Below are 27,708 nucleotides of genomic sequence, written 5' to 3'. Positions count from 1 at the left end.
GAGAGAGAGAGAGAGAGAGAGAGAGAGAGAGAGAGAGAGAGAGAGAGCTTTAGAACATTTTAGTGGGTGAGATATCTTCATGCATCTTTTCACAATAAACATTAAATCTTAGAAATTATGATTTTGTTATGGCTCTCAATAGTGCCCCACTTTTCCTCCCTGTGTGCTGTGGATATTTTTTATACTCAAAATCAGAAAGTGTGTCCTTTATCTTATCTTCTAAAGGGCACAGACACAACTGTGCCTGTTTATTACAACTTGCATCACGAAAAGCAAAGCAATCATACTAGAGTGCTTACTGTTAAAGTGGCATTTTGGGAAACGTAAACAGATTTCAAACTCTTTATACCTTTCACATGTATGTCAGTATCCCTTCAGGCGACACATTTGTTTGTCCATACAGGGTATGCTGCAATAACCTCATTAGTTGAGGTCTATTTGTATTCAAATGTGCATGACTTTGGAAAATGCATCCTCCGGAGGCTTGTGGCTCCTTGAGATTGCAAATCTCTTTACCCGTATCTGGTTTTGTGACCTGGTTGTTTGTTTTGTAGATTTGTTTTTAAAGAAAGGCCCCCAAAAATACACAGAAGATAATATTGTTGTTGGCTTAATACCAAGTGAAAAGCCACATGAGACACTTACAGCTGAAAACATTCAGTGTGCTGACAGATGTTTGTGCATTTGTGTTCTTACCCAAGAGGAACACATGGTGTTTAAATGGCAGGGGAGGGGGTGCTAATTAAGTGTCAAGGTGAAAGTGCTGTCATGTCCATGTGTACTGATGATGTCATTCCTTACCAACACCCAGAGGTCAAAGTTGGATGAAGTGGCAGCTTTTGTAATGCAGTAGGATGTTGTGTGCCTCTGTGTGTGTGTATGTAACCAAAGCTGCTTGGAGTGTAACCTGATCCGCTCTCAGGGGGTCACTGCAGGCCCGACCCTTGGCCTGATTCCCGGCATTCACCTGCAGAGGCAAGGTCAGTCAGTCAATGCAACGAGCCAGAAGACACAGCAGCAATAGAAGGGAGGAGGAGGAAGCCGGAGCAGAGGTGGATAGGGAAGGACGGAAGAAAGAAAAGAGGGAAGGGGGAGACCGAGGAGGAGGGAAGAGAGAGTTTACAGTAGAAGGGGAGGAGAATGCTCGGCACTCTCCCCGTGACCAGCCCACTCAAGTTAGTAGCAGCAAGCTGTGTTTGTCTGCGTAGCGTCTCTTGACTCCACACGCGCTGCGAGATTTAACAGGGGAGCGGCAGCAGAGGAGAGCACAGGAGTGTGGAAAGGAGGAGGAGGAAGTTAGCTGAGTCAGTACAGGAGAGCAGAGTGAGCGTCAGCAGCATGTGTTGCAGCATGTTTGTGTCGCCCCCACAACGCACAGAGCTCTGCAGAGGCTGCCTGTACACAGTGAGCAAGGTAGAAGGGTAGCGGAGGAGCTGCACCGCACTGTGGTCACCTTCAAGCACAGCGGAGCACACTGCCGGGTAAGTGCAACACAGGGATGGCACTTGACAGAGAGAGAGAGTGGACGTGTTGAAATCTATTACTAAAGGTAAACGTGTCTGTTTGCGACCGAGACGCGCAAGCGAGGGCGTGGTTTGTGCTTTAGCACCGCCCCCTCCATGTTTACAACAGTCACGTGTTAAGCATTAAAGTTGAGTCAGCACATGGGCACTGACGGATTGAATTAACTGTAAGTATAACTTAATGACTGTTGGACAAGTAGCAGTTTCCAGGCAACATCAGCTTGCTTTCTGTTTTGTTCCTGCGGGTTAATTAATAACAGACAGGGGGTCAGGCTAACTAACACAAGGGCTCTGCTTTTCCATCTCACTGGGCTTCCCCTTCTTCATTCAGGGGCCAGTCATATTGCGAATGAGTGTTGTGAGTAGCTGTAAACTTGGACATGCTATGCCCCCTGGTGCTGTCCCTTGTTATTCTGTTTTAGCTGTTCTGAGCTGATATCAGTGATCTGTTTCCGTTATGACTTTATCTTTTCTTGATGGCAAGGTGAGAAAGTTCAGGCTGGAAACAGGAAACCCAAGACATGTCAACATGCAGACATCTACTGATTAAATCTACATGCTGTTTTCTGTAAGCACGGCTGTTAAGGTGTGGAATAATTGTTTTTTTTTATTACCCGATTATGTAACAGTAATACAGAAAATGACAGCAGCATGGAGATCACAGGCATTCAGAGCGGGTTGTTTCTTTCACTCTGTTGTTCATTAATGTTTCATGTTTTGCAACTTTTTAGCAGGAGTACCGGTAGTCTAAATAAAGTACGTTTAAAAATAACCTAATATTGCTTGAGCTCGGCACACACAGTGAAGAGAGCAGCTACATAATTGTCCAACATTCTTTAAAATTAGTTTTAAAGGCCTGGAGGAGTCAAAGTTTTAACTTTTTTTTATTATTGTATTTGTGTGAGCAAAATTCATGTTTGTGATCCTCCATCTGTGCTGTATGTGTCACACAAAGGATACTCTTTGTAGTGGTTGAACAGGTGAGAGCCTCCCCAGTACAGCTAGAATGCAAATGTACAACAGGTATGTACTAAATGTACATATACTTGTTTCCAAAAAGAGTTAATGAGCTTCTTCTGCGTGCAGCCACGCTGTCTACTACTGGTTCATAAATAATGAACGAACGGATTCAATTCTGAATCTCAGCTGATACTCAGCGGAGAGCATTACCTCAGTAGTGTTTCATCCTTCTGTACTCGCACGTTAAATCAACTCGCATTGTAATTTGCTTAAAAACAGGACCTCTCTGTAAGAAACTGCTCACATGTTCCAGACGTACTGAGTGTTTGTTTGCACCTGCACACCTCAGTTTATATCTGACTGGGGGAAATAATGGAAACTTTCCCTGCTGTACACTGAGGCGGCCTGTATGGGAAAAAATTCCACAGTTGAGTGTTGTGTGTTGTGAGGTCAGTGTTGCTGCAACGCGATGCCACAGCCAAGTGTTGTGGTGTGAGGCTGTGGTGAGGCTGTGTGATTTCAAGCAGTGGGACAGACAGAAAAGGCCAAGTGCTCCATGTATTGGCTACACGCAAGATTTCAAGCCAGATTTTAAGTCACGTAGTAAAGGCAGGCTTTTCCTCTACATCTTAATTATTTACTGATAAAGGTAAGAATGAAAGACACTTATTGTATCTTTAAAAAATGCTCTAAACAATGATTAAACCACATGATTGTACTTGTTGTACCAGCAGGACTGGTTTGTCTTCAATAGTGTTACTTGCTGGGTAAAATGTTTTATTGTATCAGACTTCCTTGTAAGTGCAAAGCACCAGACTGTAATGAAATAAGTAGTTCCTTTTTTCCTGTAAGAATAGTTATGTGAGGCTCAAGAGTGCACTGTAAACAAAGCTGCAGAGAGCCTGGTTTAAATTCTTAAATGCTGGAAACAATGCTTTAATCACAGCAATAGTATCAGAAAAGCAAGTTGAGAAACAACAATAGAGGCTCCAGTCAATATGACGTTTGCATTACTACACAAGCAACACTTTATTTAATAGTTCAACACATGGGTGGAGTTATTTGTTGGTTGATGTGTGTTGGCTTTGAGCATTGAATCTGTTGGTGTTCCCATGTTTGCACGCAACATGCTCACACTTGTTTAACTACACACTGTCATGTATAGCGCAGCAGAGACTCAAGCGTGTAGCCCACTACATTTATGTTCTGCTGTCCCGCAGGCCGAAGGTCACGCTGAGAGTTTGACCCGGAGGGACGACAGGGCGCTTCTGACCGAAGCCTCGAGCAGCCAGCTGAGTCTGCTGTCTGGACCAGACCTCACAGTCATCACCGGAGTGGAGGAGAGCAGAGGTGCATCTGGAGACCAGGACGAGCTTGAGTTTCCACATGACCTGCTACCCAGTCTAGACTTCAGCAGTGAGTTCAACATCTGGGAGTCCTCGTTGGGGTAAGTTGAGTGGTTACACACACACACACACACACACACACACACACACACACACACACACACACACACACACGTACAATTATGCAGGTAATTGCTTTCACAGTCTCACAGTAAAAAAAATACAATATAGTGAATAAATACACCAGCCTTCACTAAACTAAACTATTACTATTGTATTACTGCAGAATAATGTATTGGATACTTATCTTACTTGCTTTATTGCCTTAAGGGAACAGATTTGTACCAGTTATTCAAGCAAGGTGAAAGCTAATCAAGTGTCTTTGTACATGTGTGGTGTGGGTTTGTGTTAGCAGAGCTCAGACTAGCTCAGGTGAGAGGAAATGTGAGCAGGTGAACCCCCTGCTGGCGGGCCTGCAGCACCACATTGAAGTCAGTCGACCACTGGTGGTTCTAGATACAAGGTACCACGTCGAGTCAGCATGATTGGGGAGAACCGGGCATGTGCTGTGGGAGTGTGATCAGCAGGGAGGATAAAGAGTAAAACCAGGGAGCATGGAGTGAAACGAACCTGTGATGGACATCGCCTGTTTGGGTGTTGCCTGTCTAAGCAGGCTTGGCTTGAGGTGTAGTCATTTGTTTTCATGCTTGGGTGAACTATCTGCAGACTGACTTAATGTTCTGTTTCAAGTGTTGCCTGGCATTCTGCTTTTGTCTGAGCGCTGAGGTTAATTGCACTAATTGTCTGAGGCTTTAATGTGTTCTGACAACCCAACTTCTAGCGCTAGTATAACTAATTAATTATTGCTTGATTTGAATGTGTGTGACTATGAGTTTAATATATGGGTAGCACAGTAACGAAGTAAATGCCGACAGATGATCATGAAGTAATGAACAAGATGCAGGCTTGAGCAGCAGGTTGGTGAGGTGAGTAACATGTTGTCAGGGCTTTTGTGTCTACAAGCCTTTATGCTGAGACCGTATTAACCACTTACATGTAGTGACGCTTAGTGGCATTATTTCTCACTTTATTTATTCACATCTCAACATGAATAATGACTATAGTGGTGGCTGCGTTCATTAAAGAAATAGATAAGGACTTGGTTTTGTGGGGGGGTGGGCAGATTTCAAGATACATGCTGATGACATGAGTAGGAGTAGCCAAACTTAACATTAAATAATGACGGTGGATCTATACACTCAGTGAGGCTCAAGGATTAAGATGGTCCCATAGCATTGTTCCTGTGCTGCCAGCTAATGGCGTAGCAGTGACTCAGCAGTTACAACTGACTGGCATAAAGGGTTATAATTGTTAAAGCCATTATATTCCAAGCACTCCAACATGATGACGCTTGCTCTGCACTTCAGGGAGTGTTCAGCAGGGCAATGTCACTGCTTTGATGTCTTTTGACAGACAGTATATTATGAGGAAGTATTTGTTTTGGTGAATAAGCGCGAGCATGTGTAAGGTTGTTTGTATGGTAACAGGATTTGTGACCATCCCTTTCTTTCTTACGGTAATGATAATTAGGCTGTAATGTAGCATGTAGCATTTACAGTTACAGCATAGAGTTGAGTGTCCATTACAGCGATCAGAATGATGTCATAGGCAGGCAGTATTGCTCAGTATACATAATCACTGTACACAACGGCTGTGACTAGAACAAAGACATTCCTTCCTGGTTACTAATGTACAGTATATGGATGCACCTTGGTTCTTAGTAGTTGCTACTAGTAGTACTAGGTTCATACTTTAAAGGTAAGCATGAAAAACATAGGCATATACATCCTTGTTAAGCTTTTGGTACAATTAGAAAATCAGGCAGTTACATCAAAATAAGGAAATTATAATTAAAGGATTGTTGAAAATCGCTATGCACAGGACAATTGCATAGGTAGTGTAACACCTAAATTAACCACGCTTTGGTGTGTATGAACAGACCTGCATGTTCAATAACAAGCATATGCTCAGAGACAGTTGATATTATTTATTTCAGGGGAATGTACATCACAGAATAGGCTTCCTGTGTGTTGTGTGTCCATATCTTGAGTGCTGTGTCTGAGCATGGGCTCTGCCAATAGCAGCGCTTTGTGGCATCGTGGAATGACCAGCTGTCTGCCAGCAAGACTCTTAACTGTGTCACCCTACCCTTGCCTCAGGCCTCATGACAGCGACCCAGTTCTCACAGATGCTCAGCCTTCACTTCGGCCAGCTGCCGCACCTTACCCGGTTGTCCAACCCGTGGCCCCTCCCCTATCGGTGCTCCTAGACCAGGAACTCCAAGAGGCCTTCCAGGAATGTGAAGAACAAATGGCCTCACTGGGCATACTTAATGCCAGAGGAACCCCCAGCACCACGTCTGAGACAGTTAACGATGTAGGGAAGAAAACTGGAGAAGGGATGGTTAATAAATCCAATGAGTCATCGTCACTGCCTCCAATTGCAGTCCAGCCAGGACACAGCAACGGTGTCCATGGAAACAAGAGTACACACGGAGACAGTGAGGCAGCAAACAGTCAGACGGATACAGTTGTGTTTAGTTTCAGGAATTACATATTGGGCACTGGGAATAGTGCTACGGCAGCAAAGACAGAGAGTGAAATAAAAGAAAAACAGAGCCTGGATAAATGTCCAGAGATGAAGACAAAAAAAGAAATTAAGATAGAGGAGCAGGAAAAGGAAACACCCGCACGTACACAATTAGAAACAACTACAGATTTATTTAAAGATCTCGTGTTCTCTGAGCAGAGAGACAATTTTAGAAAGGAACATGTCAATTCTAATGCAGCCATTGAGGAACATGGCACTCTAGATTGTAATACAGTGATTAGGGAGAAAGGTACAGAGGTAATAACAGAGATTATAGATACAAAGAAAGAGAATTGTGCTGATGAGTCCAGTATTAACGTTTGTATAGTTGAAACAGGAGAGACAGATGATTCAGTCAATAAAACACCAGAGTGCAGTAAAGATGCATTAACAGAGACAACTGCAGGAGCAAACAATTACAGAGAGGGAGATCAGGAGTCAAACACAGACAAATGGATGAACGTATGTGACAAACAGGCCGGGCAGGAGAAAAAGGCAAAGAAGAAAGAAAAAAAGAAACAAAGGAAAAAGAAAAAGATAGAAGAGAAGTACGCAGAACAGAAACAGAAAGCAAAGACAGTAGTACAACCTGAAAATGATTTACAGGCGGTGTTTCTCAAGAATGCAGGAAATCACACAGATTCAACAGCAAATGTCGAATCAGTGACGCAGGCAGACGCTCCGACTGTGATTTGTGGGGAGCAGCCTGATAATGGGTTTGACTGCAAGCAACAGCTGAGTCCCGGGGGAAAGCACAGCCCCAGCCCCCCACTATCATCATCCTCTCATAGCAGGCAGGATCATCTTACTGACTCGGTCTGTTCACCTGCCTCCAACCAGAGGCCTCATCATTCAGATAACCACAACCATACGGACGCCCCATGTGGCATTAATCACAGCTCAGATGAAAGCCCACAGCGGAAGCAACATGTAACCGGAGGTGTCATCGACAACCAAAATACACCCATGACATATGTCCAAACTGCAGTTATCAATCCAGCTGTTTGTCCTGATGAGAGATCAGATGCACAAACACAGGAGGCTAAAGTTACCTCAGAAGCAGCGCTACTCACACATGAGAATCACAGCCCACTCTCCAACACCCGAACTTGTGTGGGAGCGAGCGGCGTGGAGAGAGCCCTTGAAGAGTCTTTAGTGGTGGTTGCTGCGTTGCCACTGGCAACACCCACGATGCCAGAAGTGATAGAAAGCAAGGGAGAGGGAGAAAGCGAGAGGCGTGATTCACTGGTGAGAGTAGCTACTGTAGCAATCGCAGAGAGTGAGAAAGCAGTAGGAGAGAAAGAACTGGGAGGAATAGAAAAAGGACTCCTGGACAGCCTTCCTCAGCACGCATTAATCTGTTCACAGGGCAAATGCTCACTTGCATTCACAGCCAAAGAGGGAGAGGCTGCATCTGAGGAAAGCTGCAGCAGCAAAATGCCACACAACTCGGCTGAGACTGAAATGAAGGGACCGAGAGAGACAACCGTCCGCAGTGCAGACACAGAGATACCAGCTGATGAGGGAGACAAAGAAAGAGAGGCTCTCCGTTTAGAAGCCTATATCAATACTACTCCCTTTGGGCTACTCACTGGTCCTGATTGTCTGGATCATGGCGCTGCGGGATTGGAGGGAGGAGGAGGAGGAGGAGGAGCAGGAGCAGGAGGAGGAGGAGAGGAGGTGGGAGAGAAAGGAGGGCTGGCCAGAGAGCACAGTTCATTCAGCCAGCCAGAAGGCTATGCTAGCGGGGTGTCATCAGCTGGGACTGAGACGCATCCGCCCACCGATGTTGCCGAGTCACAGCTGAGGTCGCAGAGCTGGAGTGAGCCGATTGCTGCCATCTCTGGGAGTATCTGCACTGAACAGGACCGTCTCTCTCAGCCCTGCCAGGAGCAGCGTGGAGCAGCAATTTTACCTCTCCTCACTCACCCTGAACGGAGCTCCAGCATTACAAACGGAGGGGTAAGGGCTGATCTCAAACAGAATTTGATTGCAGAGCAAGCCCTGTCTGTGGGACACGCTTGTGAGGAGTCATCCATCACAGAGACAGAGAGAATCTGCAGCCAAGTCTTCTTGCCTTTAATCACACCTCAGCATCTGACTACTTCACAACAAATCCCAGCCGAGCGACGAGCGAGCAGCAATCAACAGGTCCAGCCTGAGAGTAGCACAACAGAAACCAGGACACCCGAAAGTGCAGCTGAGTTCCAAGCCCAGAACCAGAGCAAAAGAGGTGCTATGTCTGTTGTGGGTGTGTACGTATGTGACAGCAGTAGAGGCAACAACAGAGTTCACTTCGCGGACACTGTGAAACAAGAAGGCAGTTCCTCTGTGGATCTCAGGGACATGTCGGTGTCGGCTATGGGCTGCGCCTCTTTGCCTCCGCTGACTGTATATGAGAGCTTGCACCATCCTGTGGTTGAGGCCAGCTACACCTTCCCAGACTTTCTTGGCTTGAAAAAGCCAGAAATCCCTACAAATGCAGCTCGTGCCACAGATGAACCGGCAAAACAGAGCTCAGCCGACTTTCCAAAGCCACAGAAAGATGTCCATTTGGATGAAGGAGGTACAGGGACTAAAGTTACCAAGGAGAAGATTAACATCGATCCGTCAGGTCACGACAACTTGAAGTCAAACACTATGGATTTACAGTCAGTGGGCGAGGCCCGCTCAAAACAGCCCCCATGTGCTACTGAGAAGAATCAGACCGGTGACCTTTCACAAACAGCAGAAAGAGCCACCTCTGAGGCTGATCATTCAACAGTTGAACAGGTGTCAGCGAAGAGGACAAAGCAATCAGAGGCGGAAACAGAAAAGGGTGCTGTAAATCTGTGTTTGTCGACTGAGAAAGAGATAGATAAGATACATGCTGAGCCTCAGGAGTCACCTTTAATTAGTGATGAAGGTAACCAACATCCTCTCTCCTCATGTTCTGTGCGTCCAGCTGATGATGTCACCTGCAAGCCTTTAAGTGATGTCTCTGCTGAGTTAGCTGGTGGGCAGCTCTCTACAAACCTTGAGTCCTGTTCAAAAAATGAAACTGTGACCATGACCTGCGCAGCCTCTCTTCAAACAAAGCCTAGTGACCCCAGTTATCAGCCTCCCACCCAATTGGATCAAACACCTCGTCATGAACTAGTTACCACAGATACCATGACGCCCACAGGTCACTCTGCTGATCTGACAAAGGATGAATCGGCGACTTCAGAAGTGACAGTCTCTGACCAGTCAATTCCTGTTATCGAGCAATGTTCCAGTGACTCTTCTTTAGTACTGCGGCGTCCTGGCCCGATGTTGAGTCACTTGGAGTTCATTACAGACTGTGATATCTCTCTTCCTGAGCACACAGATAACTGCGGCGCTGATGGTGACAGCACCAAAGTCGAGGGAGAGGTTGATGGCAACAAGAGCAGGGAAATGACACAAATGTCTTTAGCACAGGATCTGGAGCACGGTGATGTCAGCGTTAAAGCAGATGAGACTTGTTCGAAACTGAAGGACGAAAATTATATTATGGAATCTGTCGCTGAACTTGAGAATTCTGCAGCTAACAATGTAAATATGCCATTTCCTCAAGACGGAAATCTGTCTCCTCCTCAGCCACCTGGTGCAGAGGATGTACTGGCAAAGGGTGGGTCCGATAATGTAATTCCTCTATCTTACACTAAGCCAGGCTCTATTGGCATTAAACCTGATATTTTCGATGCCTCCATTACAGATGATCTCATTAATATCAGCTGCCGACGCAGCTCTGACCTGCCTACCAAAGAGGCTTATGATGACATTAAAGAAAACGATATGAACGAGAAACTGGGAGATCAGACCTCTGTGCTGTTTGCAGAGGAAAAGAAAAGAGTTGAGGAGGCGACAATGGATAATCAAAAGGAAACAGCAGACAGCAGCAAGCTGCAGACAGGAAAGACAGGCAAAGTACCACAACGGTGTAATGGGCCAGATAAAGAGGCTGTAGAGGAAATTAAAGACCTGCAGCCACCACATGAATATAAAGTTCAAATGACTGAATCAACAGTAATGGACATTAAGAATGAAGGAGAAAGAAAGAGTGGCATTGCATCTAAAAGCCAGACAGAGACTTCTTCCTTACCTCCCGCAAAACCTGTAGGGTCACCTGGTGATGGACTAAGTGCTAATGTAGAGTCTGGTGTTGAACCTCACACTGTTTACGACCTGAGTTTGCGCCAAACCCCGACAGCAACACTGGAATGCAGCTCCGACAGGGACACAGGACTAGATTTGAGTGCAGCTCTTGGCCAATCACAGTCCACACCAGAGCCAAACTGTTTTGCTCAGCAACAGGAGCAACAGCGGTGGCGTCTGGGATCCAGACATCCCACAGAGGAATTATCAGGTGGCTGTCTAGAGTGGGGAGAAAAGACTAACAGTCAGGTCGGGCAGATCCAAGCACTAGCTTTAGGGGTGAAAGTGGTGGTAGAGGGAGGAGACAGCTCTGTTTTGAGTTTGTGTCAGTCAGGAAACAAGGATGAGTTGACATGTGATGACAGCAGTGGCAATGAACGAGCTACGGGCTCAGAGAAAGCCAAGGGAGAGGGAGCTCAATCTGCAGCAGCGGTTGACAGGGTTTATGTGCCGTCTCACCTTGCCAGTGATTTTAATGAGAGTGGAAGGACGGCTGAGAGAAATGCCTCGGCTGACATGGGGAGAGTAACAGCTTGCTCTCAGGTAGGTGAGATAAGACAGCGGGTGGATGAGAATGAACGCGCCGCGTCAGGGGTAGTTGGGTCAGATACAGACACTGTGTGTGTGAGTGATCTAGTTTGTAAAGGTCAGCAAAAAGGCAATCTATCAGCTGCCTGTCAAGACCAACATGAAAAACCAGAGACCTCAAAGAACACTGCTGTATCTGTTGAGTCAGCATCACAGGAACCTGAGACATCACCTATCCAAACGTCTGTTTCATCAAAGTTCAGCACAGACAGTCAAGGCATTCATACAGCAGTTATTACAGGTGAAAACCAGGCTGGAGAAATTCAGACAAACCTATTCAGTACTCTGGTTGGGCAAGCAGGATCTCTGGAAAAGGATTTCAGTGCTGCCCCGGCTGTGAAAAGCAACAGTGGTGAAACTGAGGAGTGTGAAATTCAGGATGCAGTGTGCGAGCCTCACGAGCTCCAAAGCTCCAATAAAATGACAGCCACACAAAGCAGCCCAGGAGTACAAACACCCATAAAAGGCCCTGATGTAGAGGAGATCACAAAGGAAGATAAAGCAGCTTTGGACGAAGAGAAAGCAGGCAGCCAGGGGAAGGGACAAATTGAGATAATAGCGAGGAACAATGAAGCAATGACAAAGCAAGAGGTCATGAGTCAAACTGGGAGTGCTAAAGACAGTGGCTCCTTTGGTCTTTCTAAGGCATCAGAAAATGACAATTCCCCCTGTGAAGGAAGATCAGTTGGAAAAGCTCCTGTTGAACAAGGGTCTGTGAACACAGAGGCTGCCGATGTGTCAGAGAGTCCTGCTCCTGGACTAACAGCCGGAAAACCAGAAACAAACTGGATACAAGCTCTAAAAGAAGCTGCACACCTTTCTCAGAGTAAACAAGAGACCTCAAGGTAAACACAAGAGCATGCGTCTGTGTTTGTAATGATCATATAAGAAAAATGAAAAATAATTTGAGATTAGAGGAGTATACATGAGACTTCACACTGATAAAACTATGTTGATGGCAAAAAAATGCTGTGCAACCACACGCGTCTGAAAGGTCAGTGGAGGTCATCATGGGCCTGACCTTAATGTGTCACACAAAGTAGCATGTTAGCGTTCTGTCACATATCATCTGTTCAATTACATCACGGAGAGAAAGGCACATGTGTAGTCCGATTTAGGTTTGTTGACAGCTAAAGAATTAGCTAGAAAATGTACATTTATTTGGATTTTCCCACGGGTCGTATATCTGTGATGTTCAGCCTATCTACCAGGTATTTTGTACTCGTATATTGCTGGAGTTTATTTCCAACTTAGCATTCCAGTAACACCACGTCCAGGACTTGTTTGGAGTGATATTACAGAGAGCTGTGTGATAATGAATATAAATGAAGAAGGTAAACACAGAGCTGCACTTTGTTTTGACTTGAGCTCGGGTCAGATGACTGTGCCTTTTGAAGTCTAATGGAAGTAATGCAGCCCTTTATATTCAAAGGATGACATCAGCTGTGACATCGGCCCTGCTCTCCAGGGCAAGAATGAGCCTTTTCTCACAGTCCTGAACACAATGCAACAATACACAAACACACAAACATGTACTTCTGCACACACATACACACTTGTGGCAACACAAGCCCCCATAACCACACATTTGTCATTTGTCAGTCAATCCTCGTTCATGTGCTGTAAACTAAACAACAAATCCCCCAACCCCCTCTTCTCTTGCATTGTTTTTCCAGACCCCTCCCATCTCTGGAGTCTCCTCAACTAGAGTTTTTCACTCCGACTGAAGAAATAGCTGCCCCTCTGAGACAAGAGGAGATCCGACCACCAGACCGAGCAGCAGAGATACCTCCTCTGAATCTTGTGAAGAAGCCTGTGGATTTTCCTGAACCTTTAAAGAAGACAGCAGAGCTCCTAGAACCAACACGGAGCACGAAAGTAGAGTTCCCAGAAAAAGCGGATAAAGTAGAGCTACCAGAACCAACAGAGAAGACAGTACAGCTCCCAGAAGAAGCGGAGGAAGTAGAGCTCCAAAAACCAAGTCAGCAGATAGTAGAGCTCCCAGAAGAAGCGGAGAAAGTAGAGCTCCAAAAACCAGCAGAGCAGACAGTAGAGCTCCCAGAAGAAGCGGAGAAAGTAGAGCTCCAAAAACCAACACAGCAGACAGTAGAGCYCCCAGAACCAACACAGACCACAAACATAGAGCTCCCAGAAACAACCAAGAAAGAAGAAGAGCTCCTAGAACCAACAGAAAGCCCAGAAGAGCTCCCAGAACCAACAAAGACATCAACAGAGCTCCCAGAACCAGAGAAGAGGCTGAGCCGTGAGCTGCCGGAGGAGCTAGGGGAAAGACCTGTAGAGGTCCTACCTGAGGAGCCATTTAAAGTGCCAGCTGAGGAAACTGCAGAGACAGAAACAGTCCAGGACCCTGCTGAGGAGCTGCAGGACAGCAGGTGAGTGACTGCCTTTGTAAAATCACAAGATTGATACATAATCAATCACAGGAGTGTTTCCTGAAAATCTTTCTTTTAAAACTCCACTCATTGTCCCACTGTAGAGTTTACAGTGAAAGCCTCCTTCACCAATTGTGGGTAATATGGAGTAATGTTTCCCCATGAGGCTGTTGCTCTTTTAGAGCTCAGTCAGAGTCTGGATTAAAAATACATGTCCTAGTAATCCTCAAACGACTAAAATCTCAGGATTATAGCCTTTTACCATGAAGACCAACAGGTTTAAGGGGAGAATGGTAATTTTGTGGTTGACATGGGCTTCCAACAGCAAACCACACATCAGAAGGATTTGTATATGACCTTTTAATGATAGTTTCTTCTAAACCTTATCATAACATTTCCATTACAGTGGTATATAAGAGACATTGTATTGCAGCTAATTTATTTGTGAAAAGGGAGAATGGCAACGTGACATGTGCTTTACAGCTCAGCAGTGCTGCCTGTCACACATTTAAAATGGATTTCCATGCGCTTGGAGATTCCCCTTGATGGGTTTGTTTGATTTTAGACACCGCGAGGACGTCTGGTAGGTTGTTGCTGTCTGCAGCGGTTTTACAGTGGATTGAACAAGAAGACAGAGTCTTACAGATTTGTATGTGTTGGTGACACGGCAATAAACCGTTTATGTTGTTAAAACTCTTGACTTAGTTAAATAGACATAGTAAACCAATGTTTCTTGTGTCGGCTGTGTGCATTCAGTATTTATTTTAGCATTTTAACAACTCCGGCTTGACTGACTTTCCATGTATGTCATTGTTTTACTGAAAGACTTCATATGTCACCAGAATGTTCATTGTGCATCTACGGGTTTGTTTTTCCAGTTTATTTACTATGTGAGGAGTGGCTTTTTGATATATTGCAATTCAGTAAAATGATAGCTGCTCTATTGCTGCATTTATTTTCTCAGCTTCTTCAGTTATCTCTCTTAGTCGTCACTCTCTCCTGCCGTGTGCTGCATGCCCAGGAGCCATCCCACATGCCAGAGTAGCACTTGCTGCTTGTCAGTCACAACACTTGCCTCATCACTGCTGTTGGAGACACAAAGGTTTGTTCAGAGTAGGAGGGAGGAGGAGTGACAGCTATTTCCACTATAGGTTTCATCCATAGATAAAGTTACACTTGCGTACGTGTGCCAGAGACAGAAATGTGACTGCATGGTCAATGATGTGTGTGTGTGTGTGTGTGTGTTTTTTCCCCCCGCCCCGAGAGGCTGTCCTAGCTGTCAGTCCTGCTCAGTCTGTGCGGCTTTGTGAACTGAAGCCTGTAGTGGGAGGAATTTAGGCAGGCACTCAACCCCACTGAAGTCATTTGCACAGACCAGACAGAGTGGAACAAAAGCCATAGTTCAGAGAAACACTTGAGCATGTGCTGCGGCGTGAGTGTGTGGGACAGAGTCGGTCAGACCCACAGACAGAGGAAAGAAGGACTGGGACGTACATGCTTTGGCTCTGGTGTTTTGGAGTTCAGCAGTCGCTCGGCAGAAGTCATTTCCATCACTTACTTGTAGTTTGCTCTGAATGTTTGATGGATTCCTCCCTGGCCGAGATCTGGGTGAGTTGACAAGAAGTAGGTTCCCTATTTATTCTGTCTGTGTCTACTGTAAGTGTTTGGGTTTAAGTCCCTCCAGGTTGATGCAACAGATGGTCTGTAGGTAACTCGTGCTAATGACACTCTGTCTCTGCTGACCTCACCAGATGGGAGGAGGGGAGGGACAAATAGAAACTGAAGGGGCAGAAGGCAGAAAATAAGGAACAAAGTTGCGAAATGAAGGGTGTACTTGGAAAAAGAAAAGTTACATGTTAGAGCATGTCGTGCTCCCCTGAGGCTGCATGATTTGAGGTTGGAGAGACCTCACAGTAGTAGTATAACTAGTGTTTAGATATGGTCTGTGAGTTTTTCCAAACATCTTGCTGGCATGGTAGACTTTTGAAATAAGCAGCTAATACATTATTTGGGGCCTCTAGCAGGAAAGGGCCACTGAATGATCTGCTGTATGACGTCAGGCATTCAAGTGCCGTAGTCATTTTTTTTTTTTTTTAAATATTGTGCAACTAGGTTTAATATAATGTAGTTCAATCTTTTGTAAAGCCATTTTTACTCATGAAATGCTGAGAATGACCGGAGTAAAAAGGAAGGAGGATGTGCTGTAGCCCACACTGTGCTGTAAATAGACTAGTTGTCATGGCGATTGAAGGTTGAAGTCCCTTTTTACATTAATAAGGTAGGAAATCACACCACGTCCATCATTCAATCAAGTAAGTAAGTAATAATTTGATCTCTGTAGTCCCAGAAGGGAATTGGTTGATTATTTATTCATGAAGTATGTGTTGTTGAGTGTACAATAGGCCTACGAGTGTGTGTGTGTGTGTGTCTGGACAGTATGAGGTAGCTGCTGGCTGTACGACAGGAATGGTCCTCCCATTGTTACCACCTAAAAAAGAACACGTTTCCAAGTACTTTCAGCTGGTTTTATTTACAACTCTCTGTTTATCGTTAAGCACCCTGCCCGGACTTTCGTGTCCAGCTGTTTCCCGTAGATTACGCTAAATGTGTGTGTGGAGGTTGGAGAACCAGTTTTTTTTTATCTGGACTGTGATAGAAAATGACTACTATATATATCGCTGGACTGGCCTTGTAAATTCTGGAATCAAGAACTGCTTATGAGGTGACTTTGAGCACACTGCTGAATTATTAACAATAAAAAAACTATTGGACAGCCTCCAGGTGTTAATGCCAACAGTAAAACTACATGGGCTTGAAGAAGTGTGTTGCTAAAGAATAGCATGTGTGCTCTGTCTAACTTGTTGCGTTCACATTGTAATGATAATAAATCTTCTCCATCATATCTGGAATAAGAAGACGTTGGAAAGCTCCGGCTGTTAACCTGAGTGGGTCAGCTGCCATTATCTCTACATAAAAGCCGTCGAACCAGTAAATACTTCACACTTGTGTCCAGGGTCATATTTTTTTTGGTCATTTTCTCTTCTCTATATACGCTTGATTTATTTTTCTATCTTCTGCGTTGCAGCTTTTGACGCAGCAGTGAGCCTTATGACAGTTTGCTTGGACTATGTTGTGCTTTGGTTGTTTCTATTTCCAGGCTGCATGTGCCAAGTTGGCCACAGATGCTGACATATGTATAGCTTTGGCCCGCTGGTGTAAGTCACTGACTGAGGATTTGTTACGAGAGGAATGGGACCAAATTAAAATTCATATATGGATTTGCAGGACATTTCGTCTTCTTGCAGACATCCTGTATCAATTACAAAGTTCTGTCCTATAATGGCAACCAGATTTGTGTTAGACGCAAACTGTGACTTGCTACGCCCTTAAGAAAAGCACACGCCCTCATTAATTGTTATTAAGTTCTGACTTTACTGGAGAGAGGGAGATGTTGAATAACAGAGCTCAGTTTCAGTCCGACATGAGCTGGAAAAGGACGTTCGGATTGTGCTGCTCAGCAGACAGCTGACTTGATGCTTGAGTTCTGTAAATGTGCTTTGGTTGATGGAGGTATGGTGAAGCTCTCCTTTGCAGAAGAGGCTACTGGGGTATTTTTAGAGCCAAACAGGAGGCATGCCCCAAGTGGGGAACAGCTGCATGGGTGTCAGATTAGGGAGCCTACCACTCCTGATAAGATGGGCCTGGATCGGGGCCAAATCCACTCCACCAGGTGGCCATTGATGACAAGGCCAGACGTCCTCAAGTAGAGCAAGTAGAGCAAGCAAGGGAAACATGGATTATCATGTAAGGGGACTAATGAGAGGAGTTACAGTTTGTTCTAATTTAGAATTAGGATGGTTGTGGTGAGCATTTTAGGTCCAGACGAATGCTCCATCTTTCTCCACTTTCAGGTAAGTTTCCGTCATGGTTCATTTTTCTGGAGGCAAGTGAAGTATGTCCTCGGAGTGCATTCCGAATCGCAGCTCGTGGCCTTCTTGTGTCTGGTCTGTATGTTGATGTTTTGTGCTCCCTCCCCCGCAGGTCCTCCCTCGCTGAGCAGGCAGTGAGAGGCGACCGTGTCCCTGCCTCTCCCCCACCTCCTACCTCCGAATACCACCTCGTGCCTGCCATCCCTGCTCACCTCCAAGACACCACAGAATTTCCCACTCCTCCTTCTACACCCCCGGAGAGGCACACTCCTGAAGCTCTACCAACCCCACCTGCATCTCCCTGCTTTCCTCCTCCTCCTCCTCTTCCTGCCCCCACCTCCCCTCCAGTACCCCCTGCTTCCCAGTGTGAGGACCACTTCCCTGCTTCTGCACCCTGCCACCCTCCTTTAAGGTATGCACATGAACATCACTGTTTCTGAACCACCTCATTGGGTCATTTCTCATGTCACTGTGAAGTTCATAATCACAGTAGATTTGTCCAGTGCTGACACTAGTCCCTTTAGCCTGCTTGATGAAAAGTAGCCATGTCTTATCCTTTTAACCCCAGTTTCAGGTCAAATTACAGCATTAAATCGAGATCTGGCACACTGAACTACCTCGTAGATGTTGATTTTCAGAGCTCCTGAACTGAGAGAGAAACTGCTGGAAATGTACTCATCCAAGCCGTTTCCTTTTTCTAACTTAAAGGGATGGTTCAACATTTTTGGAAATATGGTTATTCTATTTAAAAAAAAAAAATTTGCAGAGAGTACAGTGAAAAGATTGACATGGTAAATGTGCTAGCTGGAGCAGGCATGTAGTTATCTTAGCTTAGCATAAAGACAGGGGGAAACAGCTAGTCGGGCTCTGTCCAAAGGTAACACAATCTGTCCAGCCACACCTCTATATGCTGGACTATTTCCTGGCTGGTTGCAGTAACACTTGGAGTCTCTGCCGGGTTGCCTGATGACGGTACCCTGCCAAGAAATAGTACGCCACATAAACCCCCAAAAACTGTTAATTTAAATTGAAAATGTTCAGATGAAACAAACAAGATATCATGTGTTAAATATTGAGTTTTAGAGGGCCAGGTAGATGGATATTTGGACAGAACCAAGCTAACTGTTTCCTCCTATTTACAGTCATTGTGCTAAGCTAAGCTAATCAGCTGCTGGCTCATGCTTCATATTTACCATACCGACGTGAGAGTGGTATCAATCTCCTCCTCTAACTGTCGGCAAGAAGGTGAACAATTCCTTGAATACTATTCCTATAAAGAATCGTGAAATAGAATTGTGAGAGCGCTGACTATATACTGATATGTCACATACAGCGTTATTACCATTTTCTAAGTGAACTCCAGAGCAACTCTCTCGTCTTCTATTTCGGCAACCAGTTTTACCACCTCATAAAATTACACATTAGCATTGCCATGCACGTCGACCACATGAACTCATAGGAAACAGGATTTGCAAATGTATGAACTTAGTGGTCATGGAAACTAAAATGTATACTGTATAATTGTGGCTTGTTAATGGTGGATATAGCAAAGGCATCAGGGTGAAATATTTATATGTTGATCTTTTAAACATTACAGGATAAAGTAGAGCACTTACACACCATGCTTTTTCACATTAAGGCTTATAATAACCACTTGACATATCATGGCTGATTTCTTGCCATTTAAGCTGCACCCTATTAATGGCACCAAGCTACAAAAGACAATGATTTTCATTCATACTGATTACATTTAAATGCTCCTCATTATTTTGCTATCAGCACAGCTGATACTTCACATTTATCTGCAATTATTCCTGGTTTTGCAAATTATTTCATAAACTTACTGTATATTATAAGAGGTAATGATGTCACTCAGCCAATTTAATAGTGCACTGTTACTTACAACCAGCAGAGGGTGTTTTCTCCTCACAGAACCCAGTGTTCATGGTCCACTGCCTGCCTGTTTCTGCACTCTGCTGCCTGAATGCTGCAGGTATATGACAGCAACACAGGGAGACACACCAGCTGAACACTCTGTATTGTTTTCTGTGTAGAATTATACCTATTTACTTGTGACTTGATACTTTTTGTCTTTTTGAAAGACTCCCTTGCTCATAGAGGACCAGAATTTTGAGGGTATAGAATAGTGTTGTTATATTATTTACAATATCTGAGGGTTCTGTTGGGTAACAGTAGAGAGGAGAGAGGCGTGCTGAAGACACACAGAGCTGCGACTATGCCAACATGTGTGCAGGTATAAACTATACATTTAATCTGGTATATTAGTGGTATTAGTTAGTCTGGGAGATAATGGGTGGATGGCTGGCCTTTCTTTTTACCGTTTACCGTTTACTTTGATGACAGAAAGTGAAGGAATTGCCACAGAATCTCAAAAATCAGTTTTAAGAAGATCTACTGTAAATGCAGATGGAGGAAGTCTGAGCGTGGATGTTTTGTAGACACAGCCTCAGGGAATTAATCCCTCGGGTGATTGTTTATGGGAGCAATGCAGCCTTTTCTTGGCATGTGAGAAACAACGCTTTGCTCAGCAGGAGGATCGGAGGGATCAGATCAGCAACCAGCGTCCTGTCACAGATATCTAAAACCAGGATCCCCCAAAACACGTATTTGAACTCCATGTCACTGTCACAGTGTATTTTTGGTTTGATATTTTGTTATGACCCACTGAGTCCAAACCTATAATTTGCTGTGGAAGGGTGGTCCTTCCTGAGGTTTGTTGCATACTTTCTTGGTTAAGGTTTTTTGAATAGTTTTTCTGGGTCCTTGAGCTTAGCAGTGCCAAATTAAGGGGTAAATTGTGTGTTTTCCTTGTTTAATTTAAGCCTTTGGCAATCTTTGAGACTATACCTGTATTTAAGGTACATCTCAACAATGACCTCCTTCATAAGTCACGCTTATCATATCTAATTCTGACTTGGTTTTGTTTAAACACAAACAAAACCCATTTCAGGGGTTACATTTTGTTCTACTAACATGCTTAAACTGAATAAGGTTTTGCCAAGTCTTCACACTAAGATTCAGCGAACGGCCATGAAACCACGAATTGTTCTGCACCATCGCAGTCTGCTTAAAAGCATACACTATTTCCATTCAAAACCCCTTGCAGGATAGTGGTGACCCTGATTCCTCTTGAGCGTCGTTATGAATCTTTCAGCAAAAACTGCCACAGCCATATCTTCCAGTGCCTGAGTTTGTTGAATTTTTTATTTCTTCATTTTCTTTGGTCTACAGTTGAAACAGCAGTGCAGGGCCAGGCTCTTAAGAGGACTTTAATGTCAGTCATTCTATAGAATAGGAACTTGTACTTCTCACATGATTGTCTGCCCCAGATGCATCTTTGAACTGGTATGGGGGTAGGGATGGCAAGAGCAATCAATATTTTTGCTTTAGCAGGGGTCTTTATTGGGAGCTGTGAGTGGGCATCACATTTACTTGTCCCCTCAGGCTGTAAAACATCGACCAACAGGCTCATCCGAGACTAGAATCCCGTCAATATTCTTTGTGAACATCAGTTAATGGACTTCATGTTTACATGCAAACGCTCAACTTTTCAAATGTGGTGTTAGGTTGGACATGAACACTGGGTTTTGTGTGATACGTTGAAATGGAGATTCTTTCTTTTTAGTCTTTGTAGGCTGAGGTACGACACCTGAAACCTGATGACAGCAAGTTTGTGTGACTCCCAAGTGCTGCAGGCTGGAGTCGCTATTGTAGCGAGCTCTCATTTCCTCACTTTCCCATGAGTGTACAATAGATTTATTCTTCTCATATTTCCAACGCCTCTCTTTCCCATTGCTCCTTGAAAATCAATGGGAGATTTGCAGAAACTGTTCCTACTCTCATTTCCATCCCACAAGACACATTCCCTGTGCCTGTCACACACGTCTAAAAGAAAAGGGAACGGCTAGACAAAATACAATTATTGCTCTTCCAGTCTTTGATGCGATTCAATGTTTGATGAGAGTGCCAGTAAATTAGATCACCAACCCAGCCTGCTGTCCAGGGATTTAAAGTCATAGACTGTATTCACTTAGAAATGTATGTCCCTTCCTCTTCAGCAAAGAATGACACATCTGGATTAAGCTTCTATAATTCAAATCTATATCTTCAACATTTTGAGTGTGATAATGTTTGTTTGATGGGGAGTTCGATTTTGGTCTCTTTTTTGGTCTCATAATGCCTGTTTTGTCAATGTGAGCTGGTACACAGTTGCTGGTGGAGTGGCTTGAATGAAAGGGAATATAATAGGGTCAGACTTGAATAGTACACACGCATACTATTTTCTCATGGTCTATTGTTTACCTCAGGCATCACTCTGGTTGGCCACGCTGAGTGTTGGAAGCATCCATTGTGTGAAAAGGAGGCACAAAAATGACGTTTTCACTCTGCACTGAGAAAGGCGTGAGGTACGGTTGCTGTGGGAGAGAGGAAGAAGGGGGTCGACAGAGAGAAAGGGAAAGCGCCTGTTAATCAGCGGGGTTGTTCTGGGGGGTCTGCTATTGTTCGGCTCCCCTGCATAGTCACGGTAGCAGACGAGAAAAAGCTGCTTGTATTTTTAAAGGCGCAGGAGGCTGGAGTCAGGGGAGAGAGTGGAGGAGAGAAGGGGGAGGTGGCAGGGAGAGCAACAACACAGCTCAGCGATATCAGCAGCCAAACAGAGAAGAGGCACCTCAGACACTCATGCAAGACCGCAAGACAACAGGATTGTTATTTCATCCTATTTGTTTTGGATTATTCTCTTCGTGCAATTTCTACTCTTGGAGATTTTATTCCCCCTGGTGTTTATACCGCCAGATGAGAAAGTGGAATATTCTGTGAGCAGCAGAGGCTCAGGGATGCGGTGCATAAAGTGAGGAGCCCTTACTCATCCGCTGCTTTGCTCCTGATGCGAGCGGGACTCGCTCATCCTCTGCACTGCAGCACAGTAAGCTCAGCCGGTGCTCACCTCCTCCGACACAGACTGCCTGCCTCCTCTGTAAGGATCAGACTAAAAGAAGAGGGAGTTTTGGAAAAGGGGGTGGCGGGAGCAGGTGGATGTGGAGGGTGGCTGGAGAACAGGAGCCAGGCAGGGGGGGGGGGGGGGGGGCAGAGCTAGCCGAGGATGGGAGCCAACGAGTCCATGGAGCAAGGAGAGACCCCCTGTCCCTCTCAAGAACACATGTAAGTTTGACTTAACTTGCATTCCTACTCAGTGTCTGGAAATGTTCAGTGGTGTGATCAAAATCAAGAAAATCGCCGTATTTAAAAAGCTGAGAGTCTAGAGAGCAGCTCCAACTGCTTCTTTTATTTATTCATGGCTTTAAACAGTTCCTCCATGCAGCATACATGTTCATTGTGGATGCACGGTGATTTATTATGCAGAAAGCAATCACCTTTGAATAATATTATGGCATGGTTGCCTGTGTTTGGCGTTATTTACTGTTGTAGGATGAAGCCTGACAAGACAAACATCTCAGTGAGACATTGTGTTCTGTTACCTCACACAGGGTTTTGCTTTCCTTCACTCTATCCTTCCATGCGCAACGTCATAAAACCTTCTCAGACTGTAAAATACAATGTGACCAACTGAGCATGTCGTCATTGTTGTTGTTTGCTTTTGTGACGTAAAGAGGGATGGAAGAACCGGAGCACGTGTGCAGGCACATGTGCTCCAGCGTGCCTCGACTGTATGCGGATGAAACATGAAAGTTCTCCTGGTGAGCCTGTGGGAACCAGAATAAGGCAATGAGTGCAGTAGGTGCCGCCGGGAGGCTGGTGGGGTGATGTTTTGTTCTGTGTGAAGGAGGACGAGACTGCCATGCTGGGAGCATGAGCTGGAGACGGTGTTGAAATAGAGCACGCTGTGTGGGGGTGGAGGGAGATAACTCAGTGGATGAGAGCAAGAGAGAGAGAGAGAGAGAGTTAGAGGGAGAGAGATGTAGCAAGAGTGCTCCACTTTGCTGTGTTTTATTTATATCTCAGACACACTACTGCACAGGGGAGGAAGAATCAGGGGAAACAGGGGAGGGATAAGGGAAATAGAGTGACTGGATGTGTGTGTGGGTTGTCTGTAACGTAGAAATGAATGATTTATAGCATAATACATAAGTCATTTTTTTAATTTCAAAGCTCTGCTAAATTCAGACCTCAGCGGACTGAATGTTTTTCCAAGAATATCAGCAGCAAAGTTCAGGCTGAATTAAAGCACTGTGTCCACAGGCTTTTAGGCTTTTAGGCTTTTACTGAGTTCATGGGAATCTAAAATGAGGGGCCAGTGTGTTTGTGTCTGCACTGATGGTGGGTTGGTATACGACTAAATGAACCTATGGCATCTGATCTCATCTTCAAAATGGAGAGATATTTGAACCCCCTCCTCACCGGTGCTCTGACTCACAGACCTGGCCTGTTGTATTTTCATGTGCCATCTGCTGCTTGTCAAAGTCTCAGATTAGGCTGGATGAGGTATTACACGGAGAGATTATCTTAGTCTGACACTCTTTTTTTCTCCTCAGTGGCTTCTTTGTTTTGAGACTGAGTGGATTTCTTGGATGAAGGGATACAAGAGATGAGAGTTGACGTCAGTCTGGATGAGAGACATCTGCTCTGTTTTTATGACCTGTCGAAGGTACAGAGTGATTCTCCATATGAATCATTTGCGGAAAACAAAAGCAGATTTCTGCTCTTTTTCCCCGTTACAAAGCATCTACAGGTTTCTCCCTGCTCACCACATCACATCTATGTCCGAAGAGGCTCTTATAAAACGCAAATAGGTTGTTGTGGTGTTTCACAGGGTGTTTAGTGCCTATGATGTAATACATTATATCCAGACACTCATTCATCAGAAGGATAAAAGCACAGGAGCTCCCTCTGTTGGTCTCTTTATTTCTACCTCATAGGAGTGACTGTATATGATATAGGAGAGACTCATAGTACAACTCCATATTTTATTATTTTTACCCTCTGACAAAACATAGCAAAACAAGACATTTACGGTTATTAACATACAATCAAAGTACATGCTGTGAAATATTTACTTCCTAATGGCATGTGAAAATGTACATTTTATGATCAAATCTAATTTAACTTGTACATTTTATTAATTAATCATTGCTTTGTCACTGACATTTGGCAAAGCAACGCGTGTGACATCTTCATATATACATTAAACTTCCACGTCGCCCATTTTCATGCCTCACAGACAGGCACTACTGATTCTTTAATGCCCAAAAGGCCAGCAGCAGATCAAAAATCAACTTGATATTGAAAGCACCTAAACAGCAGGGACGGATCGCTAAATGAGGAGAAGAAAACAAAGGGATGATTAATTGTAGTGATGTAGCGGAAGGTGAGGGAAAGCAAGGGAATTACAGGTAAAGGATTGAATGGAAAGAAATGGATGATAGTTGAGTCCAGGGTTTAGAGGAGTTAGATAGTCGAGAGACGATGGAGGGGGTGTGCGGCAGCTAATCCATTGAGGCTAATCACACAGCTGCTTGGAGACCAGCAGCCTGCCTCCATTCATCTATCCCTTTACTTTTACATCAGCTTTCATCAAATCACAGTTGAGTCTTTATCACTCTGAAATTCTGACATCAGATTTAGCATATTTTGCAAAGAGCAAATAAGTGCCAACATCTTCAAACCTTTTGTAGGCGATGTGCATATAAAGGACAGACAGGTGGTGTTGGGTTTACATGTCGGTGTAACCGAGGTTCCTCCTCTCCCCTGGGGCGGGCGATGGCTCTCCCTCCAGCGCTGTGAAAGCTGTTTCGGCAGGTCGAGTGGGATTTTGCTGGAAGCAGAGACTCTGTGAGAGAGAGTGTGGCTGGCTGATATGGAGCGTCTCCCTGCCTCACGCTGCAGAGCTTCTGTCTCCAGGCAGTCATCTCAGCCTGTGAGAGGCTGCTATTAACTGCTGCTCCTTTTGTTTCTATTGGCCCCCATACCCCGACTGCTCGCCCGCACGCTGCTTATCCCCTTACTATGTTTTATCTGCAACCGAGTCACATAAGAGCTGCTAAAAATATGACTGTATTAACACAGAAGACATTCCTAGATTGATTTGTATTTACACTATTCATTTATTTAATTACAGCTCTCATTTCAATGTATAATTATATAGAGAATATATATAGTCTATTAGATGCCAATTGTTAAAATTTGAATACAGATAATCAATATGAACCATTCTGCAAGGAACAGATGAGTAGAATAAAAATCAGTTTATGGTCTGTGAACAGAATAATGCTGATGCAGCAGCTGCTTGCCTCATGAATCTGCAGCATGCCTTAATTTATTTTCTATATCATGCGCTGGACCTCACTGGTTAGGTAATCCTCAGTTGTGTGTGTGTGTGTTGGACTGTGTGCCTGCCACCATCTTTACTTCCAACGTGGAGCATATGGCGGGAGCAACCTCCTGTTACCATAGCAACACAGTGTTTGCAGTCAAATGAAAAATGTCCTCTGCAAGGACATGAACGGATCAATGAAATGAGCCCTAATCACCTTATTATCCTACTGTCTTCAGTTTTATTTCCATCTGTCCTCAAAGGAGCAGCTTTTATCTACTAAAACAAAACAAAGGCTACATCTCTTATAGGTCTTCATAGATTAATTTGTTTGGCGTAAGCTTATTTGGTCTTTACAAGTGGGTCCTGTCCTTGGAGCCTCCTGACAGACCATCTGACATTATGATCCAGATGGATCTCCAGGCAGACCAGTCTCACCCTGCTGGGACACACTGGGCCCTCACAGAGATTACAGCTCTGGCTCCTTACTTTGCCATGTGCTGTCTTGTTTTTGCATCATTCCACCCTCCAAAGAATTGGATGTTTTTTTTAAAGGATTTTGAGCGGGGGATCTAATATATGACATTGTAATAAACAGGCAGTAAATATAATTTTATACCATGTTGGAGCTTGTGTAGCCTGATGTATAGTTTGTCAGTGGAGCAAATTGCAACGCAAGCAGAATATGTTACTCTTGCCATATTGTTGGCTTACAGGAACCTCCATCTCTGCTGTGATGTGACCCCAGGGATAGTGAACGTATTGCAAATGACAGCAAAATAATTTTATCACCAGCCTCCTCTATAAACAGTGTTGTCCCGGCTCTGTATTTTGGTTGCATCGGGCATATTGATGGCTAGATGATGTGTCAGGCCCCCCATGTCTTTCATACTACAGGTTTTTATTTGATCCGTGTCTGCGTGTCTGTGACAAAGGACCCCCATATAATGCTCAATTGCTGTAGCAATGCCCTGAGCTGAATCCCTATGGATTAGCTGGATCAATATAGCGTAGGGACATGGAGGTGTCATTTAACTTGTCTCTTGTCCTGTCTATGCTCTTGTATTTGTGCGTTACTGTTAAAGAGGTATAGGGGTCCACAATGATGGCAGCTTCCTCTAACCATTGCCTTTTTCATATTGTTTATTGCAAAAGACTCATTTCATTGTTTCAGATATCAGTAGTTATCAAAAGATATATGTTTTTCTTCAGTTTCTGTGTGTCTGTGAAAATGTGTCGAGCACAATCTGTGTGTGTGTGTGTGTGTGTGTGTGTGTGTGTGTGTGTGTGTGTGTGTGTGTGTGTGTGTGTGTGTGTAAGCAGCTTCTTGCCTCAAAAATCTGCAGCATGCCTTAGTTAGTTTTCTATATCATGCAACACTTCACTGGACCTCACTAGTTAGGCAATCCCCAGTTGTGTGTGTTGGACTGTGTGCCGCCATCTTTACTTCCAACGTGGAACTTATTGCGGGAGCAACCTCCTGTTACCATAGCAACACAGTGTTTGCAAAATATACGTTTCTTCAGTTTCTGTGCGTCTGTGAAAGTGACCTGGGTTTGTCCAGCACAATTTGAGTGTGTGTTTGCAATGACCAAAATGAATTAAGCAAATGTAAAAACTTACATTTGCTTAATTAATTTTAAATTTAAATTTAGGCAGAAAAAGGACACACAAAGGATATGAGTATCAAATGCACTGGTGGTATATGTAATGAGCAAGCTTCATTAGAGCAGGTTTGACTGGTGGGCAACATCCTTTTCTTCCGTGTGGATACAGCAACATGGTTCTGGAGCAAGAGACAGAGAGGGGTAGAGGGAGGGAGGCTGAGAGAGAGAGAGAGAGAGAGAGAGAGAGAGAGAGAGAGAGAGAGAG

At 44.5% G+C, this 27,708-nt stretch overlaps 1 protein-coding gene across 3 annotated transcripts in view; it reads left to right on the top strand.

Moving 5' to 3' along the window:
- tacc2 (transforming, acidic coiled-coil containing protein 2) overlaps positions 1-27,708 on the top strand; it is a 47,566-nt gene that overhangs the window by 4,077 nt on the left and 15,781 nt on the right. For 2 of the 3 annotated variants that reach the window (XM_031872792.1, XM_031872801.1), the window contains 5 exons: positions 3,704-3,930; positions 4,245-4,352; positions 6,049-12,069; positions 12,901-13,617; positions 17,659-17,958. In XM_031872792.1, coding sequence (XP_031728652.1) covers positions 3,704-3,930; positions 4,245-4,352; positions 6,049-12,069; positions 12,901-13,617; positions 17,659-17,958 — 7,373 coding nt within the window. The remainder of the gene's footprint in view (positions 1-3,703; positions 3,931-4,244; positions 4,353-6,048; positions 12,070-12,900; positions 13,618-17,658; positions 17,959-27,708) is intronic. The other variant, XM_031872811.1, reaches the window with a different exon arrangement.

This window comes from Anarrhichthys ocellatus, unplaced genomic scaffold, assembly GCF_004355925.1.
Source record: "Anarrhichthys ocellatus isolate YVR2014 unplaced genomic scaffold, GSC_Weel_1.0 scaffold3, whole genome shotgun sequence".
Classification (NCBI taxonomy): Eukaryota; Metazoa; Chordata; class Actinopteri; order Perciformes; family Anarhichadidae; genus Anarrhichthys; species Anarrhichthys ocellatus.
The sequence above is the reverse complement of the archived record's forward strand: the minus strand, read 5'-3'. Positions and strand labels throughout refer to the sequence as shown.